The following is a 25,338-nucleotide window of genomic DNA, read 5'->3' as shown; positions in this document are numbered from 1 at the left end:
CAAAGTTTTCAAATTGATGACCAACAGAAAACCAATTTGTCCCCAAAATTAGTTTTATGTGAGCCACGTAGATTTTTAAAATTGAGGCAAAGTTTAAAAATAGGAAAAATTCATATAGAAATCCAGCTCAATCGCTTCCCGGCCTTTTGGCTAAGATCAAGTGAAATCCAGCTCATCTTGGAAAACAATAGCTATGGCAACACGGGGTCCCCATGAGAGGTGGAACGGCCCTTCCAGTTCATTGCAGTCCCCTTCATTGCCTGCTGATTCCTGGTGGGGAGGGGGTGCTATTTACCACCACACCTGCATTACTAATTTTCTTACAGGAAAGAACTTTCTTTGTACTTATATCTCAACCAGAATTGGGAAAACAGAAGATAAATGGAGTGGACCGAGTATTGCAAAAGCAAATCGGAGAGCATAAACACTGTGTGGTTTTTAATCTGCCAATCCTCTACAGACAGCTGAGTTTGCGACCCAAATCTTATACCAACACCACTGATTCTAGAGATCTTCCATGGAGGAAGGAGACCTGTTGTAAAGGGTAAGGATTTCTTGCAAAAGACTAAGAACTAAAAGAAGATGGGAAACATACGCCCCAAATTTTCCTTCTCACAAAAAATATCTTAGAAGAATCTTCCCAACGGCAATGCCAAGTGGACTCGCCCTTGGTCTCCTGAAGAGGTAAGCCCCCAGACAGCCAGCAGACTGTTCTTCCAGTGACAAAAATCTAGAACGTCACCACCAACGGAGCTGTCCCTAAAGATTCCAAAGGCAGAGAGGTACCAGTGGCTACAGCCCCTGACGGACACCCCCAGGAGCCAATGACAGCAGGCAGGGGCTCCTCCAACAGGAAAGCATCTGACCAGGTGCTGCCTGGGCCAAGATCATACATCTCCCTTCCCCAAGCCAAAAATACACAGTCCACTGTGGTATTTAGAGCACAGGCCCTGGAGTCCGGCCCTCGGCAGCTGCCCACATCACAGAAAAGGAAACTGTCCCACAAAGCAACTTCGAAACATTGCCACCATCATCTTTTAAAAATAACAGCTCCACTAGGCGGAATCTTCAAAGGCCCCCAATTACTAGATGATCAGACCTGAATGATATTGCATTGCTTGCTCCCAATCATGACATGTGACATAAGTATATTCGTTCAGTCACGTAACAAATATTTGAGAGCCAACTAGGTACAAATCCTGTAGTGTCTTACAAAATGTGAGTCATCAAGCAGAGAAAGGGGATGTGTAACAGCTTAGTTTCTATATTCTGTCAAAGGTGAACCAAAGGACAGAGTTTTTCAGTTATCCAGATTTGTGAATGACAATCTGTTTCCTTAGTCAAGAGCTATAAATTCTCAGTTTATTACGCCTACTTGAGATCTTTTATCAACTTGAAACCTTTTGTCTCAAAGAATAACCCTCGCTTTCCAGAAATCACAGTATTAAAAGTTTTAGAGCCGAAAATGACACAGAGTTCACTTCATCCAATCTCTTTGATGAGGAAACTAAGGTCTGGGAAGGTTAGAAAATTGCTCAAGATCATAGTTATTACTAACCATTAATTAACACTAGGTTCCTGAAAACAGGGATTATGAAAAAAAAAGCATACATTGTTTTAAAATCAATTTCCTGCCTCAAACAAAGGCAGTCATTTTCCAGTGACTAATTTCCACTAACAAACATGAAAAAATATATTTTACAGCTGGGAATCCTTATGTCCAGTCAAAAGACCTTGCTCAGAAATCCAGTGCATTTGGTCTGGATTCAAGTGGCATATAAAACACACACACACAGGCCACTTAAAGATTGAGGCAAAGACTGGAGTCATGTATCTACCAGGAATGCCAAAAATTGCCGGAAACTACCAGAAGCAAAGAGAAAGCCATGGAATGGATTCTCCCTCAGAGCCTTCAACGCTTTGATTTCGGACTTCTGGCCTCCAGAATTTTAAGAGGGTATGTTTCTGTTGTTTTAAGCCACCAGGTTTGTGGTACCTTGTTATGAAAGCCCTAGGAAATAACAGAATCTGTATGGGTTTGGTGGCTTTGATTTCATACAAACCCAATGAGTCAACAGTGTGGAGAATCTGTCCCAAGCCACTGGGACCTTGGGACTTACCTAATAGGAGTATAGAGTCCAAAACAAGCGAGGTGAAAAAAATGCTCTATTTTGAACTGATCAGTCCCCACCTAAACATTCTGTTCACTTTCAGTAACCACGCCTACAGGCCAGAGCGGAAAGCTGGAGCATGTCCAGGAAAGACAAACCAGGTCTGGGAAGACACCAATGGATCAAAGCCCCGCCACCGAAGGAACTGGAGGTGAATGGCGTAGGAAGACTAAGCGCGTCACTATTGTCATTTCTGAAGAGCTATCGTGAAGAAGAGTAATTTGATTTGTTCCTCGAGGTCTAAGACAGTAGAACTAGCTAGGATCCGTGGGGTAGTCAGTGGGAGACATTATTTGTCAAGGAATTAAGTGTCAACAACGCGACAGTAAGAGTGGCCTCTGAACAACAGACTGCCTCCTAGCTGCCTCCTGTTGGTGGAAGTTCTCAAGTTTAGGCCAAAAAACCATCTGGCGAGGTGTTGCTAAAGAAAGAACACAAACCCCAGGCCTGAAATCTGCCAAGATGACCTTATGTTCCTCGCTAGCTCTGTGAATCTATGAATCCATGAAACACCATTTAGCAGTTATTTGAGTCAAGAGGTTTCTGAAATACATGGGTAGGATGAAGAGATCCTGAGCATTGGGAGGTATGTTGGTGGGAACACAAAGAAACAAGGCCCTGTACAGAGCTACAACCAAGACTCAACTCCCAGGAATCCGGCCGCATAAGCAGGTGGTTACAGCCCTAGAGGGGAGGCTGGGTTTGGTTCCGTGAGCCCCCTTCTCACGGGCGGCTTACACTGAGATTGATAATAGCTATGTGAAGCTTTCTTTGAGAACCACAGCTTTAATAGTCCAGTGTGGCCAATATCCATAACAAGCTCTATGAAAAGTTTAACAATCACCGTTTCCTGAACACCTATGAATGTGAGTAACTGCATGAGATACTTGCACGTATTCCCTACCTCTCCTGGTTACTTCACTGCAAGTATTATCAACTGAGGGAAGTGTGGTTAAGAGAGGTTAAGTCATTTGTCCAAGCCACGCATTTCAGAAGGATTTAGGATTCTTATTGGAATCCAAGCCCAGAGGCGAAACTCCTTCCCTGCATCACGATGCCTCCTCTACACCCTTCTTTGGACATTTCATTTGTTCAAGGTAATAACACCACCAGGCAAGTGGGAAGTAAACAGATGGCTCTTCCTCTCTGGGCCTCAGTCTACTCATCTATAAAATGGGGAAAGGCTGGAGAGAGTGAGCACAGGGAACCCTGCGAGCTCTAACATGAGGCACTGCTCTACTGGATTCATTTTCCCTATGTCACCTGCACACCAGTAGGCCCGAGAAAATGGTGACAGGGGAGGCACTAACTCTAGAACTCACCACAAGGGGGACATAGCTAGTAACTTTTCCCATGCTGCCTTGAGGTCAGAGCAGTAATGGAAGAAGGAAACCAAGAACAGGCACAAAGTCTGCTGTATGAGCTCACTCACAGGTGTGCAGTGTAGAATGACCCACATAAATCTTGACATTTAGCACTTTACTCCATAAATCGGAGCTGTGCTGTAAAGTATCAGCACACAGATCTGAAGGCTAGCTGTGCCAGAGCCCAGGGGACGTCCATGAGGAATTAAAAGCACAGGGTCTTTGTTTGGAAAAGATAAAGTTGTCAGTGGGGTGTGAGAGGTAAAGCAGTCCAGCCACATTCCAGTGGGAGGAGCCTCGTGCAGCTGCTCCCCACAGCCTGGTGCTGGCCTGTTTGGTTAGGGAACCCTTCCACCCTCCATGGCTGCTTTCTCACACACCCGTCTGCAGCCTCCTCCTAAGGCCGCCCGTTTCCCAAAGCCCGTTTCCCAACTGCCGCTCTATGGGTCTTCTGGCAACGGTATGAACAGAGCCAACTGTACACGGGGACTGGCCCAGCATCCTTCTACGACCTGGGGAAGGGGGACCATCCTACCCTCAGTGATAGGGCGGGAGAGGACATCCGGTCAGGGAGGGGTTCTCTCTGCCTATCTCACTTCTAGAAAAGGGCAAAATGGGATGATTTCGGAAACCCTCCTCCCAACCCCATTTCCTACTCAATTTCCTACTGATGCCCATTCAGGAAGGGAGCCCCAGGTTAGGGAACACGGCAGGAAGAAAGCGCTTGACCCTGAGTACCTGGACTTTCCAGTGAGCAAACCACTGACCCCAGCTGGAATATCCTGACAGACTTTCCTGGTTTTATTCCAGTATTTCTTTCTTTTTCCTTTTTGGTTTGAGGGTGGGGGCAAAGAAGGACAGGAGAGGGGATGAGGCAGGGGAGAGACATCAAAGTCCGTGGAAGAGTGTGGGTTCGGAGCCAGGACTGGGTTCCCGTTACAGCCCCACACTGCAGTGTGGCCTTTGAAAGACTTCTAAATGGTGCGTAGCATCACGGAGCTAAACAATAAGGGTCACTGTTCTTCTCCAAGTCCCCTCTCCCTAAACAAAACCTACTAGCTCTCCACATCCCTAAATAGAGGGCCCGCGATGCCAGTGTGCCAGACTTCTGTAGATAGCAAAACCGTGTGCAGGGGGGAGGGGTAGTGGGTAAAGAACCACACCAGGCAAAAGAGAGAGATGCATGTAACTTCAGTGCGCACATCGTGTCATATTTTAGGTACTCTGTAGGCATGATCGGATACCTTGCTATAATCCTAGGAGGTAGATACTATTATCTTGATTTTATAGATGAGGACGCTAAGGATGAGAAAAATGAAGGGGTTTGTGCAAAGCCAGCATTCAAACCTAGGTCCTTTGACTCCACAGTTGGAGTCAAAGCTTGAGCTAATTCTCCATGAAGACCACCTGGCTCCTTACATTTCCAAGGCAAGAAGACAACTTTGTTACAGGGTAAGGGCTTTCCTAGAAGAAGCCATTCTTCTGAGGGTTTCCATGCTCTGAAAACATTCCCTCCACATCCCTGTCTGGAAGTCCCAGCTCCCTGGTGTGGGTACTGGCAGGAAGCCTGTACATTTGAGCTCAGAACTTGCTGGTGATCTTTAACATGGACTGACTCCCCCCTTTGAAGAGGGTAATGGAAAGGAAATGGGAGCATAAAACTTCCCCGACTCCTCTCCACCCACCTTTCTGTGCACTCCCCACTTGGGAGACAGCCACACATCACTGACTCTGAATCACACATTTAAACTGCATGTTTCCAGATCCAGGCTCAGTTCCCCAATGCCAAACTGTCAGCGGGAGGGATGCCGACAGCAGAGACAGAGCTCAGCGAATCACGTTCTCTGCGAGTGATGGTATCTGATGCACGTTAACGCCTCCCTGCAATTCCTCAAGTGTCTATTAATCGGTGAACCAAGAGCATAGAGGGCACCAAAGGAAAATGCGCCATTGTGGGGAAAAAGCAAATCATGAAATGCCGCCTTCCTAAGGCACAAAGACTTCCAAACCCAAGATGGGGAAGTGATGGCAATAGTCTGGTTATGGGGACACTTCTTCCTAATGGCCACAGAGCACGACATTCAAGAGCCCTCAACTCTTTAGAGGCAAAACCCACTTCTCCCTTTTTACGAAGATGGCGCCGAAAACGAAGAAGGAAGCCCCTGCCCCTCCCAAAGCCGAAGCCAAAGAGAAGGCTTTGAAGGCAAAGAAAGCAGGCCTAAAAGGCGTCCACAGCCACACAAAAAAGAAGTTCTGGACGTCACCCACCTCCCGAAGGCCCAAGACACTGCGGCTCCGAAGGCAGCCTAAATATCCTCGGAAGAGCGCTCCCAGGAGAAACAAGCTTGACCACTATGCTATCATCAAATTCCCCCTAACTACCGAGTCGGCCATGAAGAAGATAGAAGACAATACACTTGTGTTCATGGTGGACGTCAAGGCCAACAAGCACCAGATCAAACAGGCTGTGAAGAAGCTCTGTGACATTGACGTGGCCAACGTCAACACCCTGATCAGGCCTGATGGAGAGAAGAAGGCATATGTTCGACTGGCTCCTGACTACGATGCTTTGGATGATGCCAACAAAATTGGGATCATCTAAACTGAGTCCAGCTGGCTAATTCTAAATACAAACGTTTTTCACTGTATATTTGTCTATTTATGTTGATTTCTGGTTGTGCTGGGGGGAGGCCATACTTTGGTATACTTGTACACAATAAACAGGGTTTACACAAGAAAAAAAAAAACAACCCACTTCTCCCCGGCTTCATCTAGACACTGGCTGGGTCAAGGACACAATTTGCCAAAGGTGATTAAAAGAGAAACTTGGAAAAGTCATTTGTTCTTGCAGAGCTTCAGTTTCCCCTTCCCTGTAAAATGGCCTTAGAATTCTATCAGTCCTCCCCAGCTCGCAAGATCAAACAAGATACACAATGGTCCCCAAGGTCCTGCTGTCCTCTTTCCCTTCCTCATGCCACTTATCCTCCGCGAGAAAACTCACTTGCTGCTCCGGGTATGACTCCTGAGGCTGTACCTCCAGTGCTGTCCACTCTCCTGAGCCCCGGATCCCTAGATCCAACCGCTTACAGGACACGTCTACCAAGATGTCCGCAAGACACCCTTAAATCAACATATTCCAGAATGGAATGCGTTCTTTCTATCCTATTTTCCCTCTTTTATTCCCCATCTTAGTGAAATCACCGTTTAGTGATTTTTCAACCAGGGTATTTGGAAGAATGACAGGGATATTTTTGTTGTCACAACAGCTAGGGAGACATTTAGTAGGCAGGAGGCCCCGGGTGCTATACAGCATGGCCCTGCACAATGAAAATCTGTCCCTCCCCGAATGCCACTTAGAAATGCTGGCAGCGATCCTACTGCTGTCCCTCATTCCCTATGCGTGGCTGCCTAGTCAACTCTACTTCCTACAGCACCAATCCAGCGAGCCCGTCCTCTCCACCCCCACAGCACCTCCACTCTCACTGGGACAACTGCAGGAGCCTCTAAGGTTGTCATGCTGTCTCTGCACGCACCTGCCCACCTATTCCCGCCTAGCTTTCAACAACACCCCACACAACTACATGTAATATCTCTCAACCTACAGATTGTCACTCCTTGCCTTAAAATCGTCCAATAGCTCCCCTCACCTTCAGGATACAGGCGAACACCACCCTTTCTCTGTTGCCTGCCTCATGGTTCACCACTCCCGGGGAATATCGACGCTCCAGTGGGGCCTCCGGGTCTTTGCACTGTCTCCCTGGCTCTCTGATTAACTTCTATCTATCCTTCAAGACTCAGAGCAAGAGTCACCTCCTCCTAGAAGCCTTCCCTGAAATCAGGCGGAGTTACGTGCCTGCTGCGGTCACAGCACTTACCATCCTGTTCTGATTGTCCTACTTCTCTGTCCGCTCTGATTCTCCAGCACAGAGCCTCGTATACAATATGAGCTTGATAAACAACCCAGGAATTAGAAGTTACAGCTGACAAAGCATCCTCTTCTGCAATATAATGACCTACAGGTTGTTATCGCCATTCTTACCATTTTATGAAAGAGGAAATCAAGGATCCGAGAGGTTACATTCTTGTCTAGATTCACTAAGAGGTGAAGCTACACTTCAGCCCGGTTTTCTGATGGCAAATTCTTTGCTAATTGTCACAACACCAGTCTACATCAAAGATTATAGAACATACCCAGTTGGGGGTGGAACATGTCATAAGCCTGCCTCCTTTAGACCTGGGGGTAACCTCCCCTGCAGAATGAGCTCTGGAAAATCCCGCCCCCATCATGCAGCTGCACAGCACCACTGGGGAGGATAGGTATCCCTGTCCTGTCCTGTTCAGGTCTGGGGTGGGGGTGCACCCACCTCCATGTGCAGACAGAGCCCAGAAAAACCCATCCACATTAGCCAGCTGCATAATCTTATTCTTCCCCATCATACACGCTTCCTACACACCAATCATACTGTTCAGAAACCCCAAAGCCAGCTATGGTCAAACCAAGAGCCTGGTTTTCCTATTAGAAACAGCCGCACTCTGCCTGCATGCAGCATGCTGGCTCTGGTGTGCTGGCTGGGTGCAGGGAGAAACAGGAGGACTGGTAGTAAGTGGCAGCATTTAAAGTTGCCATGCATTAAGTGCAAGCCACTTTAAATGGGCTGCCCACAGAGAAGGTGTGTCAGGTAAGACTTCTGAGTGTTTAGGAGGGGGCAGGAGAGCTGGGAGGGGGCAAGCTGTCCCATGGTGACACACGAAAGGCTGCTAGTTCCTAATTACTTTCCGAGAGTTTTCACGAGCACCTCACATATGCCATTTTGCTTCAAGAACACAGAGCAATTAGAAATATGGTTTCAAGACTTTACGACTCTAATCACCGCTGTATTAGAACGCATTTGGCTTAAACACGAGTATCAAAGACGATTAAGGAAATGTGCAGTTTGGTTCTGCAAGCCTCTCACAGGGCAAGGAAAATGATAAATGCTCATTTCAGGGCTCTGGATGGCAATCACTACCCACTGCAAAATGTCATCCAGATATCACCATGACAACCACAAAAAGGCTTCCTTCCTCCAGGGCAAAGACAATAGAAATTTTAATTAAGGCCATTCCCTTTTTTTTATTTTCCTGACCAATGGAAGAAAAACAACAAAATGTTATCCAGAAATACATGACCAGGCACACTTTCAGAATTCAAAAATACTTCTGCTTTCCAGAGTCATGCGATCTGTCCCTACCTCCCCAAAGCCCTCCCTCCTGCCCTCTCAACAACTCAAGTTTTATAGATCTCATAAATTAAGACTTGACCAGATCTTTTATCAAACATTATAAAACTAGGCAAACATTCCAATTTAATTTTCTGACTGTGATTGAGAACAGGACTTCGGTCATTTTTATTTCAGTCATAAAATTCAAAAGGTCTGGCACATTTTTATAAAGTACTTCCAATAAACTCTGAAACAACCCAAGATAAAATGAGTGTTCTGTGGCCTGTGGGCAGGAGCCGTTCGAGATGTGAAGACTTGCTTTGTTTCCCTGGGTGACTCTGGGTTAGTTACTTAACCTCTCTGAGATTCTGTTTCCTCATCTGGAGGAAAGCATAATGCGTGGAGAAACAGTGATAACCGTAACATGCCAGCACTTCCCCTGGTACATGGTGAGCTATCAACAAATGGCAGCACGTATTATTATTACTTTGCCCTGAAAGAATTTAGACGCCTTGTCCACTCTTCTTAGGAAATGTCTCTGGCATGTGTTGGCTGCTGTCCCTTCTCACACCCCTAAATCTAAGCTTTCACCTCTCATGCGGACTATTCCAACAGCCTTCTAACCGACTTTCTTCCTTCTCAAACCTGCTCTCTTTAGTTCATGTCTTTACGGCCACCCAACCAATATTCCAAAATCCAGACCTGTGCTGATCACTTTGTTCTGTATAAACGTCTGATACGTTTATGGAAAAAAAAATATATGACTTTCCTGATAAATATTTTAAAAGGCCGAAATGAAAGGAAAGCTAGAAAATTCCATTGTCATAAAGATGTTGATTCTTCCTTAAATTAATCTATAAATTATTTGTGAAACCAACCAAGATCTCACAGGCTTTTTCATGGATGTTTACAAACCGATTTTGTAAGTTTAAAAGAGCAAAGGGACAAGAATAGCTAAGAACATTTCATCATCCTGGAAAGTTCTACGAGACAATGTCATTCTAAAGTAAATAATCTGTCTCAGTGGTTTTTATTTTAGAGACATGTGTTCAATATAGACTAAAATGTAGCACAAAAATAGTTAAGTGGAGAGGAACTATTTCAATAAAAATACTTAGAAGTGGCCCCTGACTGGAGGTGGAAGAAGGTGGGTAACTGTCTCTGACCCCCTCAATTGGCCAGGGATGGGGGAGGCACGTAAGAAAAGCAGACTAGGAAAGAGGTAATGATCTTTATCAAAGGTCTAATGGGTCCCAGGCACTATGCTATGTTCTTTCCATATGAAGTGCATTTAATAGTCACCACAAGCACATAAAACAGGTAGTATTATTTCTATTAAAGATTAGAAAAACCTTGAGAAGGATAAGTGATTTACCCATAGGCAAAGAGCTGGTAAGTGGTGAAGGACCTTTCTCTCTGGGATTTCTCTTTCGACCCTACTTTGTGAGCTGTGCCAGGGCTGCTCTTAGCAGCCCCAGATGTCAGCAGGGGGACAGAGAGCCCAGGTGCCAGGGCTGAGCAGGAAAGTGCTGGCAGGCTCACTGGGGTTCGTGGGGGATGGGGTGCAGGCACCTGGTTGACCTGTTCCCCCCACCCTCACTCCCCACTCCCCCTTTTACCTGGAAGGCACCTGGACCTTACTTGCAGACAAATACCCATGTATACAGTAAATGAGGAAGCCCCGGAGTCCAGCGCTTGCCACCTCAAGCACGAGAAATCCAGGTCACGCTCCAAGTCACCAGCTTAACATGTAATGGGAAAAGAACTCTCCACATTTAAGCCTCTCACAGATTGTAAATCCTCAGCTTTTTACTCTGATTGCTTGACAGCAAATTCTACCCTCAAACATACAGTTGGATCTCAATAAATTTAACTTTGCTGATCCATAAATCCTGTTTAAAAAACATACATATGTTCCAGCCCGCCCTTGGCTCAGGTGGCAAAGAGGGCGCTACCGTGAATTCCCGTTCTGTGAAGGTCTTGTAACTTTCACGAGGTATTTTACTGGGTTACAAGTAGACCATGAAATGCTGGCATCAGCAATTAAACTTGGATAAATAAAATGGAACACATTACCTAAGGGCACAGACACCCCACTCCATTTCTCCTTTTACGCGGATTCAATTTGACGTAACTCTCCATCACCACCCACCTCCCATCATCTTTTCTGGGTAAACAAAGTTGCGCACAAAATTGTACACAACGTTGTGATCATTAAGAGCTTGGTGGTCCTTGGCCAGACTCAAAGGGCTAGTGAGAAATGAGAGGGTGAAAGGCAGGAAGCTGCAAGGAGTGGCTGGATTCTGACGCCTGCTTAATTCAGGGACAAACACTAGCGATACCTCTTGTTATTTTTCACCCAAAATCGTTTCCCTAGGACAAAAGTTCTCAAACTAGTTCAAGTGGCACAACATGTGGAAGTCATGATGTTTTTTTTGCATAATGAGATGGAATACGTATTTTATGACATTATTTTTGGTTTCCTACTTATAGAAAGTAACGCACAACCCTTAGTGAAAAATCAAAAAATATAGAGAAGTAGAAAACAGAGGGGGGAAAAAGAAATCACCTCTAAGTCCACCAACCAGATAATCAGTTGGGAACTAAATACTTAATTTTGTGCTAAGTTAAATCCTTTTTTTTTTTTTCCCCACAGTCAATTCTAGTGAGGACAAACTAACTTAAGTCACAAGCTTAAGAGAATCATTTGAGATTTATCTACTATTCCCTAAATTCCACCATTAGCAATTCATTTATTCGGGTAAGCACCACCCTTTGAGCCTTTCTTCTGTTGTTGTTGTTGTTGTTTTCGTTTGGTAACTTTGAGACATAATTCACATGTCAAACAATTTACCCATTTAAAGTGTACAATGCAATGGCTTTTAGTAGTAATAGTCAAAAGTTGTGCAACCATAACCCCAATCTATTTTAGAACATTTTCATCACCCTAAAAAGAAACCCCTTTGGACACCATCTTCCATCCCCTATCAGCCTAGGCAACCCCTAATCTTTCTATCACTGTAGATTTCCCTATGCTGGACCTTTCGTATAAATGGAATCACACACTATGTCATCTTTTGTAATTGGCTTCTTTCATTTTGCATCATGTTTTCAAGGTTCATTCTTGTAGCATGTTATCAGTACTCCACTTTTTTATTGCCAAATAATATTCCACGGTACAGCTGTACCACATTTTATATATCCACTCATCAGTTGGTAGACCTCTGGGTTATTTTCACTTTGGGGATAGTAGTAGTATGAACAATGCTGCTATGAACATCTATGGATGAGTTGTTATGCGGACATGTATGTTTTCATTTCTCTTAGGTGTATACCTACGATTGAAATTCATGAGTCCTATGTTTAACCTTCTGAGACCTGCAAACTGGTTTCCAAAATAGTAGCTGCACATTCTCATCAGCAGTGTATTCGTGTTCCAATTTCTCCACCCACAGCCAGACCGGCACTTTTTCATTACCTGTCTTTCTGAATACAGACATCCTAGCTGTATTCAGTGGTATCTCCTCATGGTTTTGATTTGCATTCCTTGAAGGCTAATGAATGGCTGATGATGGTGAGCATCTTTGCATGTGCTTATTGGTCATTTGTATATCTTCTTTGGCCCAGCTTTTCTTTTAAACTAAACTGCAAGAACCTCTGAACAGGGATATTGCCTGAATTCAAATGTTATTTATTAGATGAAGTATCTTGGGTAAGTCAGTTAACTTTTATTAGCGTCAGGTTCCTTCTCTGTAATGCGGAAACACTACTTTAACTACCTCGCAGAGGATTTAAGAGTTGAGGTAAGGCATAGAAAGGACCTAGCTCACAAGTGGGCACTCTAGTAAAGGGTCAGCAAGGGACAGCTACTATTAACAACAGACTTAAATGTTAACACTTTATAATCCATTAATTCTTTGAAACGGTTCTTTCCCTATGGAGAAAATCTAAATCTGGGACAGAGAAGCTGGGGCAAGGGGAGACAAGGGGAGCTCACAAAAGGGAGAAAAAAGAAAAAAAACAAAAATGGTTTTACTAGGGGTTCATTTTCCAAGTCTTGTTTTGGGTGTCCCCGCCAAAGTCCAGCTTAGGTCGTGCTTCTATTTCCAGTAATGATTAAGCACCCAGTTCCCTGTATTACACCCATTTCTGTGTAGAATAGCTTGTTTCTCATGATCATCACTGAACGCTGACTGAAACAGGAATGAAATCTTAGTCAGCTGTTATCACTACAGCCTTGCACACTGTATGACATATAACATCAGGTGACCACTAACTGCACCGAACCAAATAGCACAAGTGTGTAAAGGAATGGATGGAATGAATAAATGGACCAACAGAATGTGTTGGGGATATATGTGCTTAGCAAAGTGAATGAGGACCCCCGACCCCAGAGCTGAGCAGTAGCACCTAGGACCCCACAGCCGAGTGGCTCACTGCCTGTCCACAATTCAGCCCCATTGCACAGACATCTACATTAGAATATTTTTCATTGCTTTGTTGCCAGCGCTCAGGGATTATAGAGTCTAGAGAATGCTGCTTTCTTTATTTCTTGAATTCATGAGCGAGAAGGTGAAAAGGCCTCCACTTACGCTTTTTGGCGTATAAATAGCTCAGAGTGGAACGAAAAGGGGAGCTCAGTGGTTCCACATTCAAAATAAAGACAGCCTGTTCCGACAAGGCCCAAATTACAGAGTGCTCCAGGCACAAAGAAAGAGACCCTTTTCAAAGAAACTCTCTTTCCCTATTTAATTCTGAACGAGAGAGTCAAGCCAAGAAAACCTTTACAGCCGTCCACAAATTGATCTGGTTTCAGCAGCCACTTGGGTCAGCACACAGTCAGACAACAAACCATCTTTAGGCTTTTGTCCTTCTGACCAAGTTCCCTTCCTTCGGAGACTGGAAGAAGATCACTGCCACTTGATTTTTCGACATGGCGCAAAGACAGAGCAATGCTGCTGACCAATTTTCAGATCACTATCTTCCCCAGATAGCTTTTGTGGCTGAAACTGCAGAAGCCTCTCAGAAACCTTGGAGCTATCCAAGTATGACAGATTTGAATATTGGGGTCCCTCTTGGGGTCCCTCTTGACAGGCCTTTGTTGCCTTAAAACATTTTTTATTCTTTCATGTGATCATCCATTGAAATCATATACAGAACATGCCTTCACTCACGCTCCTTCACGCATGAAGCAACTGCTGAGTGTCTGCTGTATACCCATCCATTTGGGTATACAGTTCATCTAAGCTTCAGGCTGATTTTTTTTTCAAATTCGATGCTTCTAACTTCTATATTTCCTAAGTTGTTCATTATGGCATTATTTTTTACAGTAAAAAACTAGAAAAATACCTAATTGAATGTAACCAACCATGAAGGAATGGTTAAACAAAATATGTCTCTACTTGATGGAATATTGCACCACCATTAAAAACAAAGTTTATAAAGAATCTAAACTTAATAAATGCTTATTTAAATAAAAACTAAGCAGGACCTACACTGATGTAAAATATAATCTCAACTATGTTTATAAAACACAAAGACTGAACAGAAGGTTAAAAATAGGCCAAAATGTTAATTCTAAGTTTATGGAAAAATCTCTGTACACTTCTCTGAATATTCTTGCTCAATGTAGAAAATTTAAGAAAATAAATAAAAGCATAAAAAATAAAAATCACCTGTAACATGCAACCACTGTTATCAGTTTGGCATGTTGCTTAGAATAAAAATTCATAAATTTTTGTTTATGAATTTAAATATTCATAAATATATTTTGCATTTATTGCTTGCAAATGTTTTTTAATCTTTCAAATGGGGAATATGGAATATTTAGACATATGAAGATAATGTAATGTTAACTGAAAAAAGTCAAAATCATATGTACAACATGACTAAAAGCATGTTCTGTAAAGACATTTTTCACTGCTTTGTACCTTGTCAAATTTGTGCCATGTTATGTCTACCTATATTAAATAAATGAAAATTATTATTCTCACACCTCCTCCCCAAAATCCAGAAGAAATACATTAAGGTGAAATAAATATCGGTATCTTTCCCCCCTTCTCTATTATCCAATTTTTGATGTAATGCAGTTATATTACCTTCATAAAACAAAAAAACTTTAAAAATTTTATGCTTTCCTCAAAGTCACCATAACTCAAAATACCTACTATATTAGCAATTTCCTCAACTCCCCCCCCCAACCCCAAGCAGCCTTCTTTGCTGCAGAGTCCCAGGGAACAGCAGTATGGGACCCTCAGGTGACTATCTGCAGGGGAGTGGGGGGTTGGGGGGAACGCGTGACCTGCAGGAAACCCTAGTCCCCCATCAGTGCCTGTGAGCACTTCCTCCAGACGGGGTGGGGAAGCAGAAATGCCTCCACATACCTGCATGACATCATGGAGGTGCATGAAGGTGAAAGCCTGGGTGAGAAGGCTTTTGAAATGACTGGCAAGGGAGATGAGATGGCTTCGTTTCCCAACTGTCCCTATATTCCATTCTCCAGGCTCCTACTCCACCTCTTGTGATATCAACATGATGATGGATTAGGCACTGAGTGATCATTAGTCTCACGATCCCACCTAACCCCAGAGTTTACAAACACTTTCAATATGAAGTGTTTCATTTAATACTCTCAGGAAAAAACAAACAAACAAAAAATGGTGATACAGGAATCTCCTCCACTTCATAGCCGAGGAAAATGAGACTCCAGAAGGTTAAGGGACATGTCCAACCATAATCCAGGACTTAATCTGTAAAGGCTATGTGTCCCTTGGCAAGGGACCTGCAGGCTCCTGAGTCAGGGACAACTCTTCTCATTCAGGCTCTCAGCACACCATCAGAGGAAACGCCCAGGTGGCAGGTGGTGGTGGCCTAGTAAGCTGGGAGTCACCACAACAGGACAGCCCTCAAGGTTCACACTGGCCATCTGACAAACACCAGGTCCTTGGAGGCAGTGACTTTGCCTGGAGAGGAGCAGCAGGGTGGTGGGGTTTACAGTGATTGAGCCCATTTGGGCTTCATCAATTGGAGAGGTTTGAATTTGAGCTGCCCCTCCTGTTCTGTGACCTTGAGTAACTTATTTAACCTGTTTCTTCATTTACAAAACAGAGATAGTTATACCACCCTCTGTGTAGAGTTTTGGGGAATATCAAATAGGATGTATACTGAGGAAACACTTCACATGCGCTGGCATACAGCACGCACTCCGTAAAGAGCAGCAAGTACTAATAACAATGACTATTAGTAGGGATGACGATACAAGAGCTTATCACAGTGGGAGAAAACGTGTAGCCCAGGCAGGGTATTAGAGGCTCTAGAAGAAACAAAAGGAGCTTCAGTTTCACACAGAAAGTGGAGCCCCTTTTATGCTCAGTGCCTTTACCCCTCAAGATGTCCTGCTAGAAGAATCAGTGAAAATCATGCTATGCACTGTGTGAATTCTGCTGAATTTCCATCCATAAATTATTAAGCAGAAAGAGATGATTTTACAAGACCCACAAGGCAACATGTGAAGTAAAATAGAAGGCAGCCATAGCACCGTGGCTATGGAGCAGGGCCTGCTACCCCGGCACCATCTGAGACAGCAGTCTGGACGCGTGTGAATACCGCACCAAGCACCAAGCACCTGGGAAGCTTGGGCCATGATCTCACTCTGCCGCTGCAACACCTCGGACGTGGTCCCTCTCTGGGCTCAGTTTCCTTGTCTGCAAAATAAAGTGCCGGACTAGCTGAGCTTTGCTCAGGGACGTTAATCTCCAAGTTCATCTGCATGCATCTCCTTGCAGACTAAGGCTGGCTTCAGCACCTGCATTCAGGCCTCCTGCACCAATTACCACGCACCTCTCTGTGTGCTGGCAATGAGGGAAAAGGTGGCACTGGTTTTGATTTTCACAAAACATTTGACAGCCCTTCGGAAACCTCACCATGAAAAGAAACTGGCTGTCATCAGTCACAGGTAATAAACTAAGGACCAATCTTGCAGAGATAATGACCCAAAAAAACATATCGCAATGGCCACCAAGAAGGAGGAGATTAAATTCATGACAAGAGAGGGGAAGATTAACTTTACAGGCCAAAAGATGACAAGGGTAATATACTTGGACAAATACGAGTGTTAAAATTGCTGTGCTGAGTTCCACACTTTTGAATTTGAGAAAACCTCAAGAGTGGTAATTAGACCTGAATCTTATCATCGCCACTTAATAGATGAGTAGTGTTTTATAAACACTTCCACATTCAAGGTGTCACTTAATTCTCATTCACAACAAACACCTCTATCATAATCAAATGAGGAAAGGGGCTCAAGATGGTTAAGAGACTTGCCCACGATCCCACAGCTTAGCAGTGTAGGGTTGGCAGGGAAACCGTGGACTGGAGTCCAAATTCAGTGTCTTTCCAAGCTTATTTATGCCTTTCCTCTGTAGGCTAAAACAGAGGGGGAAGAGAGCTTATAATCAGTGTGACTTCGTTTTTGTGTGTAATCAAGCACAATAGCCAAGTTGGGAAGAAGCCAGCTATACAAATTTAAAAGTGAAGTCTCCAAACATAAAAATAAATGTCATAGGATGCCATTAGGGAAACATCCTTCACACACAGCTTATGCTGCTGAAGCAGTGGTTCTCAACCAGGGTGATTTTGCCCCCCTGCCCCAGGGGACATCTAGCAATACCTGAAGACATTTTTGATAGTCACAACTGGGGGATGTTATTGGCATCCAGGGAGTAGAAGCAAGAGATGCTGCTAAACATCATACAATGCACAGGACAACTCCCCCCCAACAAAGAATAATCTATTAAAAATAGATGATGAATGACACTCTCCATCTTAGCAAACTAGAGAAGCAGAAAGATAGGCTCTCCTTTCAAAGAACGAAGCTCTCTACAAGTATGAGGCATATTAACATTCTGGACTTAGCTTTGGGTTCTTCTAGGCTTGGCTCCAGTCCTAATTCCCTGTGTGATTCTGGGTAAGTCACTTAACTACTCTGTGTCATATTTTCCCTGTAAAACAAGGAGTGACATTTTTTAACAAAGTGATTCCCAAACATTCCTATACCTGGTAATGGCCGAGGATTCTGGCTAAAATGCAAATTCCTAAGTTCTATTCCCAGAGACTTCATTTTTAACAAGTACCCCAAGGGAACCTGTTATAGATGGTGAGCAAATTGCAGTTTGAATGGCATTAGAAAACTACCAAAAAAAAATGTGTATAGCTTTTTGTAAGTGGGATTTGTGAGTTTGAGGAATGGTGCCATCAGCACCCCAGGGGTTAGTCTAGAAGCCTCCTCCCCTGTGGGAAAACTACAGGGGGCTCTCTCAAGGGAGCTCCAACTTATCTAAGGCAGAGAGAAACTTAGAGAAGGTGGCCCAACTATGAGACAGAAGCTAAGGAGCAGCTGACACCACCAAAGCAGCCCCTCTACCTGAGAGGCAGCTCATGGAACAGCCCCAATCACAAACACCCCAAAGAAGATGGGGGAAGGTGGCAGGATTTAGAACATCAAGTCAATGTATTAACCAACAAGAAGCACAAACATTCTCGAATCAACTAAAGGAACCCACAGGCAAACCCAAACACACTTACGGAAGGGGCTCATTCATTCATGGCAATAATTCCATCCCCTATTGACTCCTCTGGGAAGAGGTGTCTACAACATTCGAGGGACAATTAGAAGTGAGGCCTTAGGGATCCCCGCCTGCGAGGAGTAACCAAAAGCCACGAAGGGTTGAACATTCACTGCAGGTACCTGCTACTTGTACCTATCTGTCCTCTAGACCCAAACTGAAAGCCAACCCCTGCCATTCACTCACAGGACTGTCTGTATCCCACCCCATGTACCCCACGCTTCAAAAGTTTGAGGAAAAAAGTGAATCCACGCCCTGGCTGATGAACCAATTATAAACAGAGTCATACTCTATTTGTTCCTTGCTATCTTTCACTTTCACTAAAGTGCCCTCATCCTGACTGACACAGCCAGAGCACACCCTGGTAACAGAACAGGGTGCTAGGTATGTCCACAGGGGCTTGCCATTAAGCTAGCACCACACAAGAAAGGCCTGAGACAATCCTGGCATTTGTCATTTTGCCCTTTCCACTTCCATAAAGGATGTGGAGCAACCTTCTGCTGTCGATATCACCGGCTTTTAACACACATCGTCCCATGAAGGGAAAGTATTGATAGGACATGGCACACACACCTTCTCCTTCTACGGGGACGATCGCTGAACATTACGATCACCTGTGGAATGGTTTCAAACTGATGATGCCAGAGCCCCTACCCAGACCAAATAAATTGGTCTCTGTTGTTGGGTCCCAGGCATCAATATTTTTTTAAACGCTCCCCAAGGGATTCTAATATGAGGTAGGATGGCTTTCACTCGGGCTAAGGCCTTGCAGTGGGGATGAGCTCCAATTTGCTAAGCTAAAAGTACCAGTGATACCCAGCCCCAAAGGGAATTTGGGGCAACAGAGATAGCCAGAAGAAAAAGCTTCCCCTCATCAAAAGGAGGAAAACTAATCTGACATGGAAATTTTAAGTGGGGGCTGAAGAGCAGAGAACTCGCTTCTTTATAGAGGGCATAAAACCACTGGGTTTCATGTTAATCAATCATTAGCACTGTACCAGGTACTGAAGCAGAGAACAGCAATTACAAAACAAGGTAGCTCATCTTAAGAGTGCGGACCTTCTGGGGGCTAAAACTGAGAGCATCCAGCAGTTCCTATGAAGGCAAGATCTCCTGGTGCTGACAGGGAGGGGAGGGCAAGGAGCTGGAGGAGGTGGGCCAGGCTGGGCTGGGCCCCAGGGATGCCCTGGGCTCAAGCCACCGTTAGATACTCCCACAGGTGCTGCGGGACTCAGTTCCCAGTCTGTTTCCTGTGTGACTCGTTCCACCCTGCTGGCCTCTTGCCAGCCGGTTCTAAAATGCCTCAGTGAGCGACATACAAGGGGCCTGTTGCTGCCCATGAAGTGGCAGTTATATTCATTTCCCTTCCAAATTAATATCCTACTGCCCGTAATAAAGCTGTCAGCTCCCAACAAAGGACACTGGCTAAGACAGGCTGTTGGGGTGGAGGGCGCAGCGACTGCTTGCTGCCCGGGGTGGGAGGCCCGGAGTGGGACCCTCCCGTCCCACACTGACAGCCCACTTTCCCATCACCAGAATCCACTCAGAAGCCTCTCCCTGCCTGGCAGTCCTCCTTCACGGCACACTACCACCTGGCCAATGCGCTTGGGACTGAAACACAATTAATCCCTGCTCCAGCCACATTTCTTTTCTCCCAGAGAACGAATCTGATAGACCCGCAATGTCAATAGGAGAGCACCACTGTGAATGCTAATTGCCCCCACGAGCTCTGCAGAGGGCACGGGAGAGGCCGGGATGCCGGCCTCCATGGCATGCGCATTCTCGGGTTCAGAAACCCTACCTGGCGTTATCGGCAGCAACTCGATGCAGGGACCGCCCTCCCAGTCGCGACAGCAGTAGCCAGAGACCCTCAAGTTTCCTCCAGGGTAACATAAGGCTGGTGGCCGCAGCCGTGGTGGTGGTCAGGCAGTGGGGAGACAGGCGAGGAGGGTGCCTGCAGACAGTGCCCAGCTCTGCTCTGCTCCACTGAGGAGAACCCGCAGCAGGTGAGGATTTAAAATGCAGAAGACGAGATTTAGGTTAGATTCAAAGACGGACTTCCTGACAGAGAGGGAAGCACTGGAAAGGCTGACCCATTACTTAAATTTCACTGAAGAGCCACAAGAGGCCAATTGTACTGTCCCGCCAGGAAGCAAGTGAGCAGCGGAGAGGCAGCCTGTGGACGCAATGGGCAGACGCGGGGACCTCAGCCGGCTGGCCCACAGCCCCCTAACGTGCCATACTTTTTTGCCTGTTAATATAAGGGAAATAGAACAGTCTGATGAACACACCAATGGGCACTTTTAAATGTACTTATTCTTTGAGCAAGGAATTCCAGTTCTCGGAATCTAAGAAAATGGTGCAGGAAAAAAAAAGTCAAATATGTGTATGTATTTTAGGAGAAAATATGTATTTATGCATTTTAGTGGAAACCATCTCAAGACCCAACTGTTGAATGAGGCATGATTAAATATCACACATGTAGCAAGTAAAAAATGTTTTTAAGGAATATGCAATGATCTGGCAAATGCACATGACATCATGTTAAGTGAATAAAGCATATTAAACTGTATTTTTTAAAGTATATGTGCATTTCAAAAAGAATGAAGAGAAATATACCAAAATATTAGCAGTAACCATTTCTAGGTGTAGAAGTAAACATTACTCTCTCTTTTTTTGCCTTTTCCAATCATTCTAAAATAAGCACATTAACATAATAATCAGAAAATGTAAGCATTAAAAAAAAAAGAGCAGTCTGTTCTCTGACGTACCTCAGCGCCATAAACCTACGTTATCTGCACGGCCATTATTCCCAGAAAGCAAAACGGTGACACTCAATCTTGTACTTGGCAAGACAAACATATTCTTGCTTCCAAAATGGCTCAGCATATCCACCTCAGCCACCTGAAAACTACTCGTCATTATTTCCCACTGGGAAGCACAGACAGGGTCCTCTCCCTCAAAGATTCATGGCGTGCTCATTTTATGGCCAGATCCTCCCTTCACATCCAATTACAATGTTCCTATGTGAGTTGGAAAGGCAAGGGAAAAAGGTAGAATCCTGCAAAGAATTGGGATTTATTAGATTAACCCTGAGAAGTCTTGCACTGCCAGAGCTGGGGACGTCCACTGTCTACTGAATGCCCACTTCATGCCAGGGACCGGGCTGGATGCTTTCACATACTTTGCAAGGCAGGAATCATTAGCCCAATTTGACACCTGAAGAGTCCGAGGCTCCAAAACTCACATCAACTTGCCTCATATCGCACAGACCATCAGGGGCAGGGCTGGGACTCAATGCTGCTCGTCTGACTCCAAGTCAGGGAAGGTTTCCTTCTCAGTCTCCTCTAGCATTGTCATCTTTGCAGGGAACACGACGCACACCACACTTCTTCCTCCCAGACTTACACCCCACTCTCGGTACCCTGAGATAGCCTGTTTCTTGCCCACTTGCTATTTCTACCCTACCCATGGATGCGAACACATGAGCCCCATGGGGATAGCTCAGTGATCCCCTGTGGCCCGATTCCTCAGCCTGCTTCCTGGCCGTCATGGGCGACCTAGACTTGAGAGACAGGGCTCACTAACAAAGCCCTCGCTGGAGGTGTCTGCGACTCTGGTGAGAGGAGGGAGCCCTGTAGTTCACAGTAAAAAACATGTTGCTTCAGGATTGCCTCTGCTCACATCTCTGAAGCAGCAGGCCTCTTATTCACTTTCACAGATGGAGCGCCGAGGTGAGAGAGTGGGCTGACCTGGTCTAAGTCTAACAAGCAGGGCAGGTAGCACTAGAACTCAGGCCAACTGGCCCGGTGACCTTTCGACCACACAGGAGAACGCAAAGAACTTTGGCTCTGAAGCCTGAAGGTCTGGATTCAAATCTCAGCCCCACTGCTTACAAGCTGTGTGGCTTTGGGTCCAGTACGTAACCAAAGTCTCATCTTCCGCAATCACAACATGAAGAAAATAATAGCCCCTATCTGGTGCAGTGGCTGTGAGGATTAAATGGGACAACGTATGTAAAAGAGCTAGCAGGTGCCTGGGATGCTGCTGACTATTATCACACAACCTGTAGGGAGTAGCAGCAAGAATTTCCCATCTTACCTCCATACTACGCGTTGCCTAAAAGGCTTGAGTCTGAAACCAGGGCCGTGAGGGCCTAGGCTAACTTAAGGAGAAGCAGGTTCTGCCGTGCAAGGCCTGGCCCGTTAGCTTCCACCTAGTTTTCAGGTCTTACTGACATGACTTTGAACATGCTCTTCTCTCTGCCGTAAAGGCTCTTCCCTGCACCAAATGAGGAAGTCTTCCCTTCTCTCCCCAGGCTAGATTAGGCCCCACACACTCCTGGACTTATACTCTGGCGGGGTGCTCACCACTATTATCAAAATTAGCTCTGTACTTCCCTCCCCCGCCCCCGCTGTAGGCAGGGACTGTGTGCTGTTTGATCTTCAGTACCCATCTGCACTGGTTCCCTACTGCTACCGTAGGAAACCACCACAAATGTAGTGGCTTACAACAACAGAAATTTATCATCTTACAGTTCTGGAAGTCAGAAGTCCAAAGTCAGTTTCACTGGGCTCAACTCAAAGTGTCAGCAGGGCCGCCTTCCTTCTGGAGGCTCCAGGGGAGAATCCATTCCTTGCCTTTTTCTGCTTCTAGAGGCTGCCCACATTCCCTGGCCAGTGGCCCTGCATCACTCCAGCCTCTGCTGCCATTGTGTTTCCTTCACTCTGACACTCATAGAGACCCTTCTGGTTACACAGGGTTTACCCAGAGAATCCAAGATCATCTCCCCATCTGCAAATCCTTCCCTTAGCCACAACTGCAAAGTCCCTTTGACCACATAAGGTAACACATTCACAGCTGCGGGGGATGAGAACATGAACCTCTTTCAGGTAAGGGGCCATCTTATCCCACTATCACAGCATCTCTTGCATGGCAGATGGGCAGTGACTGCCTCGTGAAAGAGGCCATGCTCCATGGGATCCTCAACCACTGAGGAATAGAGCCTGTTTTGCTGGTTTAGGAGGGACCCAAAGCCTAGAGCACCTGTTCCAGCCAGAATCTCCCAAAGGGGGCCCTCTCTTCATAACCTGTAACTCTGGGTTTCTTCAGCTAACTTGGAAGAATCCCACATCTACACGTCCATACCCCCATTCTAGGTAAGCACCGACTAGTTGATTCTCTGAACTCTCCAAGTATGGATACCGTGTTTCCCCGAAAATAAGGCCTAGCCAGACAATCAGCTCTAATGCGTCTTTTAGAGCAAAAATTAATATAAGACCCAGTATTATATTATATCTATTATATTGTATTATATTATATTATATTATTATAGTATAGTATAGTATATTACATTATATAAGACCCAGTCTTATGTTATAGTAAAATAAGACCAGGTCTTACATTCATTTTTGCTCCAAAAGACGCTTTAGAGCTGATTGTCCGGCTAGGTCTTATTTTGGGGGAAACATGGTAGATAAATCACTCTCAAAAAGCATCTGGCAATTGCCCTTCAGAAAGACTGACAGGCATAGTCCACGTCTTCCTGGAGCTCACAATCCACATGGCGTCATCACAATGTGAACAGAAGCCAAAAGGCAGCAAGATAAGGGTTCTATCACTTAGCAGCGTGAGTCAGATTGGATAAATAACACATATTAAAAATACAGCACATTCTTTGAAATTCTATCAAAATCAAGCTTTAAATTAGCAAGCTACGGTGGCAACCTAGCAACGCAACCACATTCATTTCCAAGTGAGCCTGGTACCTGAACAAGAAGGAGTCAGAACCCAAGAGGACAGGGACAGGCTGGATCCAGGGCTCACTCAACTTGTGGAATGTGGCAGATGGTGTCTACGAGGGGCAATGGAATGAGCTCAAGCTAGGATCTGAACCCGGATTCCAATGTATCCAGTGTGACCATGGGATAGTAAACAACCACTCTGAGCTTTCTCAATATACCCACAATGAGCTCATTAATACTGACCCACAGGTAAAATACTAGCAGGTAGTATGTTTCCACTAGGGGCTGGCCCCTCCTTCCTGCCCCTGAAAGAATAAAGCAGGAAGGGCAAGTAAATCCTTTCAGAAGGCAAACTGGTATGTATACACAGTTTCCCTAGTGTTGCCCATACACTGACTGCCTCCATGATTTCTGCCATGTCCCTGTCCAACTTGTACTTCCACTTATTCCTTTAAATAGACCACATAGATTTTAGCCACATCCTAATAACTGCTGACAAATGATGAGTATGATGTTCTAGGTATATTTCTCTCCAAACACACATGAAAAATGTATATACTCCGTATAACACTATTCAAATACAAAATAGTTACTCTTGTGTTAGCTTTCATCCTTGCACACTTTGAGAAACTTAGCTAAAAAAAAACCTGAGTTCTGGTCCCAGTTCAACTAAAGTTATTGATGCCCAGGTCATTTTCTTTCTCTGAGACTTAGTTTCCCCCAAATAAGAAAATAAAGAGGATGGTCTAAACAAACTTTCCATTTCCTCCCAGTTCCAACATTCTGAGATTATCAAGTGGTCCACATAAGCAAAAGAATCCAAGCAGGGAACTTTGTTAAAAGGTAATGAATACCACTCAAAATAATTAGAATCACTCATCTTAAAACCAGATAGAGGGAAAAGATAAGAGAGACAGAGTGGCAAAGAGGTGAATGCTATACCTTTCCTCATCTTGAAAGACTGACTTTGTGCTTCTTTTATGGGATTAATTATATCAGCAGTTTTTCGTAAGAGAGAGCATTTAGTTTTGTAATGGGACAACCTGGATTTCCATCTCAGCTTGGGTGGCTGTTAATTTTATCACCTGAGGCCATTTAACCTCCTAGTTTCTGCAATTGTAAAGTGGAACCCCTCCACATGCCTGGAGCCCCACTAGTGGCTTTTTACTTTTTATTCCAAACCCTACTTTATTCCTTTGTGTCACACCGTCATAAATATCATTCTTGTCATAAAA

At 44.9% G+C, this 25,338-nt stretch overlaps 2 protein-coding genes across 19 annotated transcripts in view; one reads left to right on the top strand and one right to left on the bottom strand.

Annotated features, from left to right (window-relative positions):
• Positions 1 to 25,338, bottom strand: part of PLEKHA7 (pleckstrin homology domain containing A7) — a gene marked incomplete at its 5' end in the record, with an annotated part of 204,167 nt that overhangs the window by 97,707 nt on the left and 81,122 nt on the right. The window lies entirely within an intron of this gene.
• LOC308503058 (large ribosomal subunit protein uL23-like) lies at positions 4,374 to 6,505 on the top strand. The gene has a single exon (XM_081061851.1). It carries the CDS (start codon positions 5,670 to 5,672, stop codon positions 6,135 to 6,137), a length of 468 nt encoding a protein of 155 aa, XP_080917977.1. The 5' UTR covers positions 4,374 to 5,669; the 3' UTR covers positions 6,138 to 6,505.

This window comes from Rhinolophus hipposideros (genome assembly GCF_964194185.1).
Source record: "Rhinolophus hipposideros genome assembly, chromosome: 10".
In the NCBI taxonomy this organism is placed as follows: domain Eukaryota; kingdom Metazoa; phylum Chordata; class Mammalia; order Chiroptera; family Rhinolophidae; genus Rhinolophus; species Rhinolophus hipposideros.
This window is presented reverse-complemented; position numbering and strand designations above follow the sequence as displayed.